Raw genomic sequence first — 17,483 nt, forward strand, 5'->3', positions numbered from 1 at the left:
CATTTTGCATGGACAGTATATTGAAAACCAGTCTTCTTGTATTGTTTAGACTGTGGGTCATTACAAATAATGTACTCAATAGAAATATGGCAACCTCTAGCTGTGCAGGGAGAAGTATCCTATTCATAATTTTGAGAGATTATCCTCGCACTCCAAAGGTTTTAATATTTTAAAATAAGGCTGCAAAACTAATAAGAGTCTAATTGCCGATAACAGATCCCTTGAATAGTTTGCAGATACCAATTGTGTCTTTTAAATTAACTCAAAAACAGATTCATGTTTCTAATCTAATTATAGGCCCGAATAAAATTAACTTTAAATACACTCTTAGCAGAAACTCACACAGAGAATCATATCTATGCTGATTTAACAGTTAATCATCAATAATCCAACTAATTAAATTTAGAACAGCAAAGAGCCTTAGCCAAGTAGCTGGTAATTTGTATTAAATTCTGACAGTGATGGATAGTTACTGAATGAATTAAAGCTGACTAAGACATTTGCTTACAAAGCATCTGAGTTGATTTGAATGAAAACAAAGTAGATGCAGGCTTAGACCAGTTAAAGCCCGAGGGACATTAGTGAAATCATCAGCATTAAATTGTTTTCTGCTTTGCTCAAAATAAAAGCTTCCATCCAGCATGAGACTACATCACAAGGAAAAAAAAAATCAAATGAATTTACTCCGCAATGAATACAAAATAATCCACGTGAAAATAAACACTGTGCTCTGAGCTGTTCCGAAATGGAGCACAATTCATCCTGACAGCATACTGCCCCACTTAATCATCCTAAAGTGTTGCAGCAAAGCTTGAGTCGGCAGTGTAAACATATTTAGTCATTGCTTTCCTGAGGGGAAAAAAACCTCTAAATCAGGCCACTCTATCAGTATCAGCTGGGAGCTGCTTGTTTTTTAATTCTCATCGACATTGCTGCAGCTGACCGGAAGGAAAAACAATAATTAAATCTTGTCTTATACAATCAGAAAAATAGCTAATGTGAATTTGAAAACTGATGATGAACTCAAAACATTCATGTTACATAAGGGTCTTATAGGAAGAAAATGGAAATAAATTTCAATATGAATTCTGGATACACTATTGTGCGTGAACCTGAGCAATGGGTTAATCATCGGTGATTAACTAGGTATAGATTGACACTCAGAATCAATCAATGCTGTGAATTGCTCAACCAAGATTAACTAGTATTATACATCATTAACCAGCTCTACAGATCAATCAAAGGGATTAACTAACACTGTCAATCTGTGGTCTGCTATTAATCAACCCAGCAGTTCATTCTCAGCATTAACTAGTACCAGGGGTTAACCACCACGATGGATCAATTGCCTGGGATTAACTAGTCTGGCACTATACCAGGGTCTGAATTAATCACCTCGATTACTACAAGGTGTCTACAAGCCATCAGGCCTCCATCATTCAACATGCTCTTCTCAAATGATCTTCTCTGCCAGTTTCCTATCGCCCTCAATACCTCAGTTTTACATGGCTGGCCTCTTGGTTTAGAGGTACATCCCCGTATTTGCAGCTCTCAAAATGACAAAACTGGTCCTCCAGATCAGTTGACCCAATATAACTTCACATGGGTTTCCTCCCACAGTCCAAAGACCTACTGGTTGGTCGGTTAACTGGTCACTGTAAATTGTCCCGTGCTCAGGCTGGCGTTAAACTGGGGGATTGCTGGGCAGCACAGCTCGAAGGGCCAGAAGGGCCTATTCCTCACTAAAATAACTTCAACATAACTCACTCCAATACAACTCATGCTGTTGATCAATGACCAGGAGTTAACTAGAGCTGCAGGCTAATTGGCCAAAGTAACCAGCACTATGAATCGATTACTGTTGAAATTCCCTGGGATTAACAGGTCAGATACTGATATACAACACGGGACTGAAGGACCCTGCAACGTAGATATCTGATCAATCCACTATCCCATTTTCACTTCCACCTTATCCAATGCAGATAAACGTTGAGCAGTTTTTATAACAGCTACTAGTGTGAAATTTTCCAATCAGCAATTTCATGATAAATCAAGCTTTACCATATGGTGAGCTGTTGTCTTGTCAAGAATCAGACTTGGATTTGTTTTTAAAAGTTCATAAGGGATGGTTCTGACAGGCGAACTCTTACCTCTCGTAGTGTCTGCGAGTACACGTCGCTGCACTCGTGCTGCCTGGATTACCTCCTAGTTCGTCATAGATCTGCTTCCATTGTCGACGTGCTGTTATCTGCCATAATCACAGTAAGAGCCAGTGTTAGATGACGCCTGACTGTTGCTTCCCTACGAGAGGTTGTATAACCTGATGTGTGAACTATCTCCATATAACACGCCCTGTTTAAACGGAATTTACCCAGCAGCCCCTGAACTTTAGCTCAATGAGAAACCAACCGGATAAACGGTAAAAACTGGGGAGAGTTGTTGGGAATGTAGGGAGAATAAAGTAGAATTAATGTTGGACGAAATCAGATGGACATTTGTTGGTCGCTGTGGATTCAATGGACTGGAAGGCCTTCATCTTTTCTGCGTGTCTATAATAATCCTCTCTCACCAGGTGAACCCCACAATAGGTTACAATGGCACCTTAACAGTCTCCAAATGTGCTGATCTGGAATAGAGTCCTGCTGGATATTGTAGAGAGAGCTAAATTCTGCTCATCACAAGCCATTTCCTATTCCTCAGCCAACAGTATTCCTCTTCTGGTCAGGGCAGTCCAAAAATTCTGGAAACAAGGTACTGAGATGGACGCATACCAGAAATTTTAAATCTGAAGTTTATTCTGATGGAACAACTTCTTTCTCAGTTCTTTCCAACCCTCGATTTCACCCCCACCCCCCACCCACACCATCCTGGGGTGCAAAAGGGGTAGCACAGTAACACAGTGGTTAGCATTACGCTTTGAAGCCCCAGTGACCCGGTTCGGTTCCTGACTTCATCTGTAAGGAGTTTGAATGTTTTCCACATGACCACATGGGTTTCCTCTGGGTGTTCCGGTTTCCTCCCACATTCCAAAGACATTTAGGTTAGTAGGTTAATTGGTCACATTGGTGTAATTGGTGCACAGATCCATTCAGCTGGAAGTGCCTGTTACAATGCCCTGTCTCTAAATAAAATAAACTGAGTCTGATGATGCACCTCTACAAGAGGCCACTAGAGGGCAGACATGAAGAACTCAGTCCCTTATCACTGCGATCCATTGCAACACACACTAACTGCTGGAACTCAGCAGGTCAGGCAGCACCCATGGGCGTGAATAGACAATCGATGTTTCAGGCCGAGATCCTTCTTCAGGACTGGAAAGGAAGGGGGAAGACATCTGAATAAAAAGGTGGGGGGGGGAGGAGAAGAAGGAGGAGAACTAGAGGGTGATAGGTGAAGAGCGGTGGGTGGGAAAGGTAGAGGGCTGGAGAGGAAGGAATCTGATAAGAGAGGAGAGTGGACCGTAGGAGAAAAGTAATGAGGAGGGGCACCGAAGGGAGGTGATAGGCAGATGAGAAGAGGCAAGAGGCCAGAGTGGGAAATAAAAGAAGAGGGAAGGGGAAGAGATTTTTTTAACCAGAAGGAAAAATTGATATTCATGCCATCAGTTAGAGGCTACCCAGACAGAATATAAGGTGTTGTTCCTCCATCCTGAGTGTGGGCTTCATTGCGGCACAAGAGGAGGTCATAGACTGATATGTCAGAATGGGAATGGGGAATTAAAATGTTTGGCCACTGGAAAATTCCACTTCGGAGGTGCTCAATGAAATGGCCACCTAATTTACATCAATGGGACCCATCGTAAAGGAGGCCACATCAGGAGCATTCCGATTGGCATGAATATCGATTTCTTCCAGTACAAAAAATCCCTTCTCATCTCCTCCTATTCCCCACTCTTACCTCTTCTCAGCTGTCTATCACCTCCTCCTGGTGCCCTCCCCCTTCCTTTTCTCCTACTGTCTACTCTCCTCTCCTATCAGATTCCTTTCTCTCCAGCCCTTGACCTTTCCCATCCACTAGACTCCACCTATCAACTTCTAGCTATCCTCCTTCCCCTCCCCTCACTTTTCTATTCTGGCATCTTCCCCCTTCCTTTCCAGTCCTGAGGAAGGATTCCGGCCCGAAACGTCAACACTCTTCATTTCAAGGATACTGCCTGACCTCCTGAGTCCGTCCAGCATTTTGTGTATGTTGCATCTGCAGAATCTCTCATGACTGTGATCCATCGATTATCTCCACCCAGCAACAAGTCAGTAACACATCCCCTGGGTATTGGATAACTGGTACAAATCAAAGTGTATGAATCTGCTGCACATTAAACATCTTTCTTATGAATGGAAAAACTAAAAGAAAGTCTTTCCACCGTGCAGCATTTTAGAGAAAGCCTGACTTATATCAGTCTGACTGGAAATGGAAATGTCAAACAAAGGACACAGAAGTTTCTTTTTAAAGGAACAATTGGCAGAATTTCTCAATTTAGACCGTAAACTGCATGATGTTGCATGAGCACAGCCAATACAGAGGTTGCTGAATTTTACACGTGCACCGATTTGGACGCTGAAGGTGTGTTAGCATTACGTGAATTTTCAGTTCAGCCCATCAGTCAGGGTGATTTGCTCTTGAGTGATGTTAGCGTCTCTGTGAAATGGTTTTGGCTGCAGCCTGAATCCGGTGTCAGAGGCTGCCTGAATCTTCAACAGAAAATGCATTTCAATTTTTTCGCAGAGGAGAGAGAGTTCAATCTGCTTCACTTTAAAATATCAACATTCACTCAGCATTCATGCAAGACCATAAATGCTTTGCACCCGTAGTAAACATGGGTTTGAACGCCATGTGTATCACGTGCAAGCCTTGGTAACGCAAGGATAACTAAAAGGATGTGTAAGAACATATTGATTTTCTCTTCAGTGCCAGGATTGTGTTACAAGGCTCTCCATTTATATTTCAATTTACATCTCCTTGATATGCAATCGTATTTTACAATGCTTATTCAATTTTTTTTTACAAGACATAACTATTGTGCGTGAGTTACATATTCAGAAAGGCCTCTCTAAAAGGAAACACAGCTCCATTGTAGCCTGATTTGCATAAAAGCCCTGTATGAGAACAGTGTATCATGTAGAGAAAATGGGCTTTTGCGCAGTGCAATTGTCAATGGAATTTCATTACTAAAGGCTGTAATGGAAAACCTAGGCAACAGGGGTACTGTTATTATTAAAACAAACAAAAGAGTTTGTTTTCAGAAACAATGCTGCTTCTTGCATCCATTCGTTAGCAATTACATTTTCTACTTTCTGTAAATAATATTTATAACTTTCTATTATGAAATGGGCTTTTATGCTTTGTTAACTGGTGGCTTATCAAGCTGTATGAATACACACATTATAAATTCTTGCTGGTGAGCAGAAAGCAAACATAATCTTCTTTGTGTACAATGCCACAGCTAAACATTTCATATCTGTGCCCAGAGCTGAAGCTACTTAGATTATGGCAGCCCATTCTCTATCAGATCAATATTCCGCTGAGCAGAGAAAGAAAGTGACTGTTGCAGCACCAGAAATGGAGAGGAGTGAAGAAGAGTGGATGGAAGAAACAGAGGGGGCAGAAAGGGAACAGAAGAGGGAGCAATGCAAATTGAGCAGAGAGGGGAAAGAAAAACAGTGGCCATAGAAAGCATTATTGTCTCATGCCCAAAAATAACACAATGGAAATTTATAACCTCCTACATTTGATGTAACCAATGAATGGTATTTATGCTTGGCTGATATTACATCTCATGATTTTTATGAAAATTTCCCTCTTGCAAGACACTTGCCGCACCCAAATAACACTAGTCATTCAGTTATCAACAATGTTAGCTCCCTTATTCCAAAGAAACAAAGCGATTTTTCTAGGTATCTGTCATTAGAATCAAAACATTATAATTCACTGGGAACTGTTTGATATCTGGAGAGATTACTATAAAAGCAAAAGACCCTTTTCCGTTGAATCAAATCCCATTCATAATCACTCACCAACTCTGAGGGCGGTAACTTTTAAACCAGCAGATATGACAGCCAGTCTGTACATTACACAGTACCACTAGCAGGGTGGAGTTTTTTTTAAAACTTCATTTACCTATTTAACCAACAAAAATTTATCATTCTCAATCACGAAAGCCCTGAATTTGGGAGGGGTCAGTGTGAATTACATTTTGTCTTCAACCCTTATGGCCCTAATTTTATTACACATTTACATTCTTCTCTTTCTCAACAGAAGAAATTATGTGAAAAACCTACTGATATTAAACACCTGAGATACACTACCTCTTGAACTCGATATGCTTTTAAGTCCTTTAAAAGATGACTTGTTTTAACACCTGACGCACAACAGTTTACAGCACCATACTGAAATGCTATTCTAAATATTGTGCTTGTATTTCTGAAGCAGAACTCAAATTGACACTCTGAACTCAGTGGCGAGAGATCGACTGAATAACCTGTGTATTTGAAAGTCACTTCTAGGCAATTTCATTCCTGCACAAATAGCTAGATTATTAGTACTTTAACAGTTGGTCTAAAAATGTTAATCATTCTATATTCAGAATGCATTAATCTCCTACTGACTGACCAGACAAGCAAAGGATGTGGACGTCATTGCTCACTGTACTGATGGTTTTTAATATTCCATATTAGCTTGTCAAAAAAAGCAACTGACAAATGGCCTTTACAATTCTTTAACAACCATTACTGACTCACTTTTCAGCCATTAATACTTTCCCATATTACAAGTGAACAGATGCCAAGTAAGCAGCCAAGTAAAAATTCCTTTCTACAGTCTTGGCTTGGCTTTATAATTGTCCCCTTTGAGAGGCAACATGGGAAAAAATTACAGAGCTCACTTCTTTTCTTGACAGAGGAGCTGTTACATGTGTTTTCCACTTGTAGCTTTTTACAATAAATCTGCTCCATTCTAAATCTGGATCTAATCTCCAGCCTCTGTGCAAAAAAAAAGGACCTTTTAAAAATGTACTCAGAATGTCTGCAGCCATGCTAAGAATTTGTCATAGCCACCATTTATTTATACAGGCAGCTGAAAAGCAAGACTGTAAGAAGCGAAGGTACAGAGTGTGATCTTTAGTGAAGCAATAGTGGACTTACCACTTCATATCCTCCTAGATTCTGGGCTGCTTGAAACATAGTCCAAAGGTTAACTGTTTAAAGAAAAACAATAGGTGTAAGGATTATAGAAAGTAAGAGCAGGAAATGATTGTAGTCATATAAAAGTTAATATTAGCCAATGATTTTTCAAACATTATACTCTTAAATTATGAGATGTTAACTTTTGAAGGAACAACAGCTGACAAAGTGTACCAATTTTTAATGTGTATACCATGATTGAAAATGTTTTGCCCAAGGTGGACTCCACTTCTGATCACTTCTGAGAGTGATCATGCCCACTAGGGGGCTGGGCACAGCTGGCATCAGCCAAGCACTCACTGACAACACAATCCACATGCCATACATTTCTTCCACTGTCTGCAGAAACTGGTGCTTCTCTGGACAGTCTATACGGCACTCTGAAACAATACTAGGAGCACCATTGCAAGGGAATGAGGCAGCAACAAGGTTTGCACTGGAACAGTGGTATCTTGCACCGCATCTGCTAGCCTCCAGTTTTCAACAGACAGCGTCACTGATCACACTTCAATGTTCAGGTATTTCAGGCCGCAGGTAGTCGTCACCGACCCTTTAATGAGTGCGGACCTCTCAGTGGCTTAGGACCACTCATGGTCAGTTCAGTGTAGGGCTGACCCTGACAAAGGCGGTTCGCAGTACGTCTTCCCTCACTCCTGAACTGTGGCTGTCATGGTCAGAGTTCTTTCAGCTCCTATTCAATTGCACTGTATGTGAGTGATGATAAACCTGATTCTGATAAGGGTAACACACACAAGTGCTGGTGGAATGTAGCAGGTCAGGCAGCATCTCTAGGAAGAGGTACAGTCAACGTTTTGGGATGAGACCCTTCGTCAGGTCTAACTGAATGAAGAGATTGTAAGAGATTTGGAAGTGAGAGGGGGAGGGGGAGATCCAAAATGATAGGAGAAGACAGGAGGGGGAGGGATGGAGCTGAGAGCTGGAAAGTTGATTGGCAAAAGGGACACGAGGCTGGAGAAGGGAGAGGATCATGGGACGGGAGGCCTAGGGAGAAAGAAAGGGGGAGGGGAGCCCAGCGGATGGGCAAGGAGTATAGTGAGAGGGACAGAGGGAGGAAAAAAGAGGGGGGGAGAGAGAGAGAGAGAGAGAGAGAGAGAGAAAATAAATAAACAAATAAATAAATAAATAAGGGACGGGGTACGAGGGGGAGATGGGGCATTAACGGAAGTTAGAGAAGTCAATGTTCATGCCATCAGGTTGGAGGCTACCCAGACGGAATATAAGGTGTTGTTCCTCCAACCTGAGTGTGGCTTCATCTTGACAGTAGAGGAGGCCATGGATAGACATATCAGAATGGGAATGGGACATGGAATTAAAATGTGTGGCCACTGGGAAATCCTGCTTTCTCTGGCAGACAGAGCGTCTCTATTGTGGACTAGGAGTGGAAAGGGAGCAGGAGAGGGGTATCATATTTGGGGAAAAGGGGAAGGGAGAATGGAGAGACCAGGAAACACCAGAGAGACATTCTGTAATGATCAATAAACTAATGGTTTGGAATCAAATGACCTTGCCTGGTGTTCGGGTTGAGCATGGCCTGACCCGTGCCATCACCTGGTGTTCGGGCTGAGGGTGGCCTCACCCGTGCCATCACCTGCCCCGGCAGTCCTCCCCTGTCACCTGCTCCACCCACACCACTCCCAACATCTTTTGTTCCTGCCAGATTTACAAACTCGCACTCTGCTCCACATTGATAAATACATGTTTAATGCATTTTTGATCATTGCCTCAAGCTTTTCAGGCTATCCCAGTCAGCATTAGCACTACCTGCAGCACATGAAACAGCACAAAACGGAGGAGATCCAGTTTACGAGATAATGTGCTTTACTTCGAAACCGGTTTCTCTGGTTATTTAATGAATGGTATTGGATCAGCAATGCCCACAATTTTAATTTGGTAATCCACACAGCAATATATAATGGGCACCCAAGCATCCCTCAGGTAAACTGAGGCTTCCTATAGCATCCATCACAATCCCGGGACATTCCAAACCACTTTTTTTATTATTAATTTTTTATTGCAACACCAACAAATTACATTCAATACAACCAATTGCCAATTACATTTTGACTGTTTAAATTCCAAACCATTTTAAAGCATTAGCATCATTATTCTGCACCAGCAAAAGCATGCAGCTAACTCCCACAAATTTATGAGATTAGATTAACAATTTCAGTAACGTTGGCTGATTAATAAATATTAGTCTATGTACTGGGAGACCTCCCTGCTTTCAAAAAGCATTGCTGCATGGAAATTAAGAAAAAGCTTTACATTGCTCAGTCGAGTAGCAGCACTTCCAATAGTACAATACCCCGTCATTACACCTTTGGTATCAGACTGGGTGAGGTGCTCATGTTTCTGCAGTTCAAATCCTACCTCTGGAATCAACAAAATCCAAAATTAAGGTCTCACTTTGATGCTCGATTGGGAATAACCCTATCCAAACCACAATTCTGCAGATGGTGGAAATACAGAGCAGCACATACAAAGTGCTGGAGGAACGCAGCATCTATGGAGGGGAACAAACAGTTGACATTTCGGGCTGAGACCCTTCATCCGGTCCTAATGAAGGATCCTGGCCCAAAATGTTGATTGTTTATTCCCCTCAACAGATGCTCCAAACCATGTTACCACAATGAAAGGTTTTACAGATGCACTATGGTCTAGTGATTCAGCCAAGTTTGTTGACACTGTCTGTGGCAAGGTGCATCTTCTGCTTTGTCAGGATGGTCCACTACTCCTAGTCAGACCACCACACATTGACAAAAAACAAACAAGGGATCCTGTAATCTGTGCATCAGCTACTTCATGGTGGGGGGAAAAACCCTCCATCCAATCCAAAAAGAAAAATCAGATGTGGCTTTCAAGAGGTACCAGAATAGCTCCCAGCACCCAATAAATCACCTACTCAACCTCAGCTTACTCTTTCTATGTGTACTGCTCAAAGATCTAGTTTTCAGAAGCAAGAGCTGAGGTATCTTGTTAATGTTTCCTGGTGTCCACTGCAGAAGGCACAAGGAGCTGTATTCAGTCCAACTCTTCAACAATGAATGTACTTATTCCTATCATATAACCATTGCGTGAAAGTCTTTTTTTGTCAAAGTTAAAAGTTACAGGCATCAAGGAAGTTGACTTTTCTTTTATGAGGATAGGTTGAGCGAGCTAGGGTTTTTCCTCATTGGACCGAAAGGGGATGTGAGCAGAATTGATTGAGGTGTACAAGATGATAAGAAGCATAGATTAAGTGAACAGCCAGAGATTTTCCCTGGGGAAATGGCTTATACAAGGGGGCATAATTTTAAAGTGACTGGAGGAAAGTTTGATTGAGGGATATCAGAGGTAGATTTATTTATTTACAGAGAGCATTAAGTGCGTGAAGCATGCTACCAGGAGTGGCATTACAGGAAGATGCATTACAGCCATTTAGGATGGCACATAGATGATAGAAAAATGGAGGGCTATTTCAGAGAGAGGGATTAGATTGATCTTTGAGTAGGTTAAAAGGTCAGCACTTGCTGTAATGTTCTAACTGTTCTTAGATGCACAGAAATACAAGTACCAGGGACCAAGTACCAATCAACTACAGGAAAGAACAGGATAAAGAAATACTCAGGTCACCTCATTGTCACAGAACAGAACAGGGGAGAGTGTAGTTTTGACCCAATGATGAATCTCTCATGTCCCAAAGCCTGAACCACATTCTTTAACACCTATATTCATCAACTGCTCTATTGCACTATGTGTCAAATAACATTGGATCTGAGTTTAAAACGATGGCAGTCCATCATGGCTACCTTATATTTTTGCAAATGATCAGAGAGTAAGGACTAGAGACTGTTAAAGAGAGCTCTGCTGTCTCAAATACAAGGTGAAGAATCCTGCTCCTCCGATTCAACCAAGGGTAGGTCAAACAGACCTTTACTAGCAGATCCAAGATCAAAGAACTCGGATTAGGTTGAGGAATTAGTTCCACAAAGAGCTGTTTTCCAGCATTTTTGAGGTTAGATGGTTCATGGTTCCACAGGAGATGCAAATATGTGGAGCTGAGAAGTCTGCATAGATTTGACATGCCACCTAAAACTTTGTCAAACTTCTACAGATGCAGAGTGGAGAATGTCCTAACTGGTTGCATCATGGCCTCATACGGAAACATCAATGCCCAGGAATGGAAAACTCAGAAGAAAGTGGTGGATACAGCCCAGTCCAGAGGAAAAGTCACCACCCCCACCCCTGCCCCCGCCAGGGAGTGCATTTACATGCAGAATTGCCAGAAGGAAGCAGGATCCATCATCAAGGACCCAAACCATCCAGGTCATGCTACTGCCATCAGAAAGGAGGTACTGGACCCCTAGGTCGAGCACCTAGCACCACCAGGTCGAAGAACTGTTATTATCCTACAACCATCAGGCTGCTGAACTGGTGTGGATAACTTCACTCACCTCAACACTGAACTGACTCCACAACACACAGACCCACTTGCGAGGATTCCACAACTCATATTCTCAGTATTATTTAATTTTTAAAAATTTATACAGAGTCTTATTTTACACTTTGGTTGTCAGACTTTTTATGTATAGTTTTTCATAAGTTGTATTGTATTGCTTTATTTCCCTGTAAATGCCTGCAAGAAAAATGATAATAAATTTACTTTGACTTGACTGAGACTTTGGGCAGCCACATGCAGAAGTTGAGTTCAACCATGATATGGTGAATTTGTAAATAAGAACAAATACTTCAACCTGATTAGCTGGAAATCGTTTCTAGTATTAGGTACAGGGTTAACAGTACCTAATGCTAGACCAGCTATTGACATAAAACCTTTGGATGAATCAAACAGAATAAAGCTTGGACATCAGAGAGGGAAAAGATGACCAAGTCACACCTGGTGGTAATGAACACAGGTCGTGGAGGGATACAAGGTGTCTCCCTGGGCAGGTGCAAGGCAAGGAAACAGAGTTTGTTGCTCAGCTCAGGGATGAACAAAACATAGGATCGTATCTCCTTTCATTTGATCAGTCAGCAATGAATGGTCAGGGACCGGGCTCGCAGGGCAGGGGCAAAAGGGGTGGTTTACGTCTCCCTGATGTTCACTTAGGGATAAAGAAGTTAGATTCATTCACAAGCTACTCAATGCTAATACAGGGAGAGGGGAGAGCAACTAGGAGCGAGAAAGGGGTTGCTGCAGTGACTTCAGCATCTAATTGGAAGTTGTGACCTTCCTTCTACAATTTAATTGGGGAGTTGGTTAATGTGCTGGCTACTTGGGGAAAAGTTGATCCGTTAACTTTGGAAGGATTCTGGAAGTGGATGATGCTAGATAAGATGGTCGGGACAGGGACAATAGAATAACCAAGTATAATAAAGCCAATGAGCAAACTGAGAGCAAAATGATGGAATTTCATCTGCAGGGGTTACTGATGGCAACTTTGACTTGGTCTCTCAATGCTAGTAATGAAGCTATGTCGGTCTGGGGATCAACCCAACCATCGGGAAGGGGATGCGAGGGGCGAGAACCGGGCTGCTAAGGATGTATTCAAGGACCCAAAGTAGAACCAGAAGGTTAAACACGGAGAGCAGATTAGAAAGGGGGAAATCAAGTGTGAGCTTCTGATGAATTGATAGGGACTTTGACAAGAGGCAAATGACACTCTCTGCTTCCCTAGAAAGTCATCAAATGCCAAAGCATGAAAAGGAAAAATAAAGACATCTACAGATAATCATTTAAAGGCTTCAGCAGGCTCTATTACTGCAAAGCACTTGCATTATTAATTGCATTAGCAGCTGTTAAATTTTTTAAAAAGAGGATGCGTTTTGAAGAACATTTACATTTAGTTACATTTTGATGTACTTTTATTGGTCTTATCTCGATCTGAAGTCTCACTCAAATCCCATTACGCAGGAGCTTCAGTACAGCCTGCAGTAGAACAAGATATGAATGTTCTCATTTTGTTGATGAGTGAATCGCAGATACTCTCAGCAAGCTGTAGATGGTCTGATTTCTCTGGTAATACCATTCAGAGGCTCCACAGATCAAAGGTAAAACAAATTGCACTTTGCTTCCTTAATTCTTTTTGAAAGGGAGAAATCAGTGGTGATCTCAAAGCACACATTTGCACTAGAGTAATTTTCAATGCCAATTATTCAGCTGGAGCTACTAATCTATTTACACTGTAAACTGAAACAAATTCTATTCATATGGAGACAGTATGGTGAATGGTGTACACATGACTCAGATACCGTACTTATAGGTACCAACGTGTAATGGGTATGTTACTGGTTATTAACCCAAATCACATAAGTTCAAACCTCATACTACCAGCTTGAAAATTTAAATTCAGTTTGACAAAACTGGAAAATCTAATAAATGTCCTTCATGGCATAAAGCCGGTCATCCTTACCCAATCTGGATTGAGGCCACGCTAGCCTCTTGAGTCTAAGATTGCCGCTGAAATGACCACGCTGGTGTTTTAATACAAAGGATGAACAGTATAGGACAATCTCAATGAGATAAACACAAGAGGTCCTGTAGATGCTGGAAATCCACACAAAATGCTGGGGAATTCAGCAGGTCAGGCAGCATCTATAGAGAGGATAAACAGTCAGCGTTTTGGGCTGAGTCTCAATGAGAATATTTTTATTACTCTTGCTCACAACTCTTTTCTCCTGACTCTATTGATAGTCACCACCAAGCGAACTTTAGTTTCATCTTCCAATTCCTATTGCATAAATAAGTTCAGACAAGCTTCAAACGTGGATAGCAGAAATTCAAAGGAGAGTCCACAACTTCTGAAATTGATTAGATCTATGGTTGTTCTAAGCTTGTGATAGTATGTTGTATGGAGATACCCTAAATGTGATTGTGCACAGGTAGTTTATCAAAGCATTAATTTGGAGTTCAGTACACTCAAATCCCAAGGCCATGTTGATCAAAAGGCTGGGTGCAGAGGAGGACGAGTGCAGAGGGTCAGCCCATAAAACCAAGGAGCCATTTGGCCCGAGTCTGCTCCACCATTCGTTCATGGCTGATTTATTATCCCTCTCAGCCCCATTCTCCCCATAACCTTTGATGCCCTTACTATGCAAGAAACTATCAAACTCCGCTTAAAATATAGTCAATGACTTAGCCTCCATAGACATCTGTGACAATAAATTCCACAGTCTCACAGTTCAAAGTAAGTTTATTGTCAAAGTCCATATATGTCACCATCTACAGCCCTCAGATACATTTCTTGCAGGCATTCACAGTAAATACAAGAAATACAATAGAATCAATGAAAGACTGCATCCAACAGGATGGATAAACAACCAGTGTGCAAAAAACAAACTGTGCAAATACAAAAAGGATAAATAAATAAATAAATAAGCAAGCAAGCAAGCAATAAATATGGAGAACGTGGGATGAAGAGTCCTTGAAAGTGAATCCATGGGCTGTAGCAACACTTGAGTGATGGGAGGAGTGATGTTATCCTCCTCTAGTTCAACAGCCTGATAGTTGATGGTAATAACTGTTTCTGAACTTGGTGGTGTAAGGCCTGAGGCTCCTGTACCTTCCTCCTGATGGCAGATTGATAATGAGCACGGCCCGGATTGTGGGGAGCTTGATGATGGATGCTGCTTTCCTGTGACAGCACTCCGTGTAGATGTGCTCAATGGTGGGGAGGGTTTTACCCATGATGTACTCTGCCATATCCATGGCGTTTTGTAGGATTTTCCATACAAGGGCATTGGTGTTTCCATACCAGGCCGTGATACAACCAGGCAATATAGTCTCCACCACACATCTACAGAATTGTTTTTGGGGGAAAAGGCTATTTATTCATTCCAAGGACACAGAGCTGGGTAGCAGTTTACTAAATTAGAGCAACAAATCAACTCCGGCATAGTACAGGTCCTTCGGCCCACAATATTGTGCTGACATTTTAACCTATTCTAAGATCAACCTAACCCTTCCCTCCTACATAAGCACATGGATGATTAAAAAAAATGGAGGCCCTAAGTTTTTTCTGTTTAAATGTCCTTAATGTATTTGCGACTACCATCCACAATGCAAGACCTACGGCCAGCCCAAGACCAAGGGGCTTTCCAGGTCCGATCAATGACTTTCAAACATCCTGTATACAGATAACACTGACGCACTTCATTAAGAACCAAAGACGGATACTACAGTAGCTTGGCATCATTATTCAAGAAAAGACTTGCACAGCAGAAAAACCCTTTTGGCATTCCAGGAACTGATAACGTATCTGACATCTACAATCAAAAGTGTGCACGCATGATGGGACACGACAATAAACAAGATGTACATATGATAAATTAAGAGCCCACTTTTTTTTAAAGATGTGCTACAGATCTGTTATACAGGTAAGTGAAAGAAAGGTAAAAGTCACATAACCCCTTACATCCTGAGAACACCAGCAGGTTGCCAACCACTTACCTATAACAGTCACTCTCTGGTGTTACTCAAGGCTCAACAGATGCAACTGGGCATAAAACATGGAAGGAATTTATGCTTGACAATGAGCACGCTCCAAGTCTTGTTACCTCCAGGTAAGGGTCTAGCAGATGCACACAGTACAGAAGGTGAAGGCATTGTTTGGTTGTTTGCAGTATGACAAGGTGTGTTTGAAACATACGAAGCAATGCATTCAAATTATGTAAGGAAGTAATGCTGTTCCCCACTGTGTGAAGTCCCATGCACCCCCGGGGAGGTTCTGGAAGAACTTCCAAGTTATCCATTCCTCTAAAAAACCCAGCAATAGGCTTAGGGCCACTTTGCTTACTGTAAGGACCAGGCTGAATATTTTGAGCTTGGATGAGCTATGTAATTCTGCACATTCTTCTAATGACTGGCTTTAACGAAGTCTTAATGAACAGTGAACACGTTTTGAATAGACCCTAGCAATGACCACTCAAGATTTCCACTTCTGCAGTGAAGCGGTAGGGTATCCCCAGTGATGATCTAAACACAGGGGAAAGATCTATTCATCTTACAGCAAGGGAGGGAGACTGAGAGAGACAGTGCAAGATAGCGAGAGAGAATATGCGTGTGTGCCCATGCGCGCACACAAATTTTTCCCATTTTATTGAATAATGATGGAGCAAACCTCATTCTTCTCTACACAAGGCTTTCAAGTGTCCCCAGATTAGGCATTTCAACAGCAACGGTATGTGCAAATGCCAGCTGATGGCCAGATACAAATACAAACCAGTGTACAAGGTCATCACATCAAACTACTTTCACTGCAGTAGCCTACTTGCTGCTAATAGTCTGCATTTGGGACAAAAGCTCCTCTGAAATAATAATACCATGCATCACCTGATCTTTCCCAGTCAGTGCATCCACTTGGTGAAATAAATTTTTACTCATTTCACATGTCATGAATTCTTGAAAGATGTCATAAAAGGGAGGGGAAAAAAAAGGTCACACCTACTTTGTTTAAATCCAAGGTATGGTATCCTCTCTATTGGAGTATTTCTTTCTTTCATATACTTGTAAAGAGCAACTAGGAAAGCCTGTTCCTCTCCTCTGCATTCATTGCCCGCTGCAACCTTTGATTTTTCATCAGCTGCGATATTTTTGCAGTTGTTGTTATTCTTGGGTTTCGCCATTGTGGTTTTGAGCTCGCATTTCGACTGCGATGGAAAATATGCACAGAATTTATAACAGCACAGTCATTAACACATCACATTTAAATCTAAGGTTTGCAAGGAACTTGAAGGCTACTGTTTCCTAAATGTTGCTAAACAAAGCACTTATGATCATTCAAAACATTTCCATTTATTCACAAGTCCTTTGGTACTTCAGGATTTTCCAGAGCACTTTACAATCAAGGAACAAATATATTTTATGCAGCGTATCTAACGAAACGTTATCAAACGAAGCTTGACATGAAGAAATATTAGCATGAAGGCACAAGACACTGCAGATGCTGGAACTGGAGCAAAAATACCAATCTGCTGGGGGAACTCTCCAACTGTGATAAGACTTCTTTCCAAATGTGATAAGACTGCTGAATGGATCCTGACCCGGATCTGGGCCATACCCTCCAAATATCCGGACCTGTCTCTCGGTTTTTTTGCACTACCTTGCTTTCCCTTTTCTATTTTCTATTTATGACTTATAATTTAAATTTTTACTATTTACTATTGATTTGTACTCTAGGGAGCGCGAAGCGCAGAATCAAATATCGCTGTGAAGATTGTACGCTCTAGTATCAATTGTGTGGCGACAATAAATTAAAGTAACTCAGCGTGTCAGGCAGCATCTGTGGAGGGAAATGGACAATTAACATT

General features: G+C 41.6%; 1 protein-coding gene across 2 annotated transcripts in view; it reads right to left on the bottom strand.

Annotated features, from left to right (window-relative positions):
* arid5b (AT-rich interaction domain 5B) overlaps positions 1–17,483 on the bottom strand; it is a 145,698-nt gene that overhangs the window by 33,585 nt on the left and 94,630 nt on the right. For both annotated transcript variants that reach the window (XM_072239197.1, XM_072239196.1), the window contains 3 exons: positions 16,622–16,823; positions 7,137–7,189; positions 2,151–2,248 (listed from right to left, as the gene is read on the bottom strand). In XM_072239197.1, the coding sequence (XP_072095298.1) occupies positions 2,151–2,248; positions 7,137–7,189; positions 16,622–16,823 (353 nt within the window). The remainder of the gene's footprint in view (positions 1–2,150; positions 2,249–7,136; positions 7,190–16,621; positions 16,824–17,483) is intronic.

This window comes from Mobula birostris, chromosome 21 (genome assembly GCF_030028105.1).
Source record: "Mobula birostris isolate sMobBir1 chromosome 21, sMobBir1.hap1, whole genome shotgun sequence".
NCBI lineage: Eukaryota > Metazoa > Chordata > Chondrichthyes > Myliobatiformes > Myliobatidae > Mobula > Mobula birostris.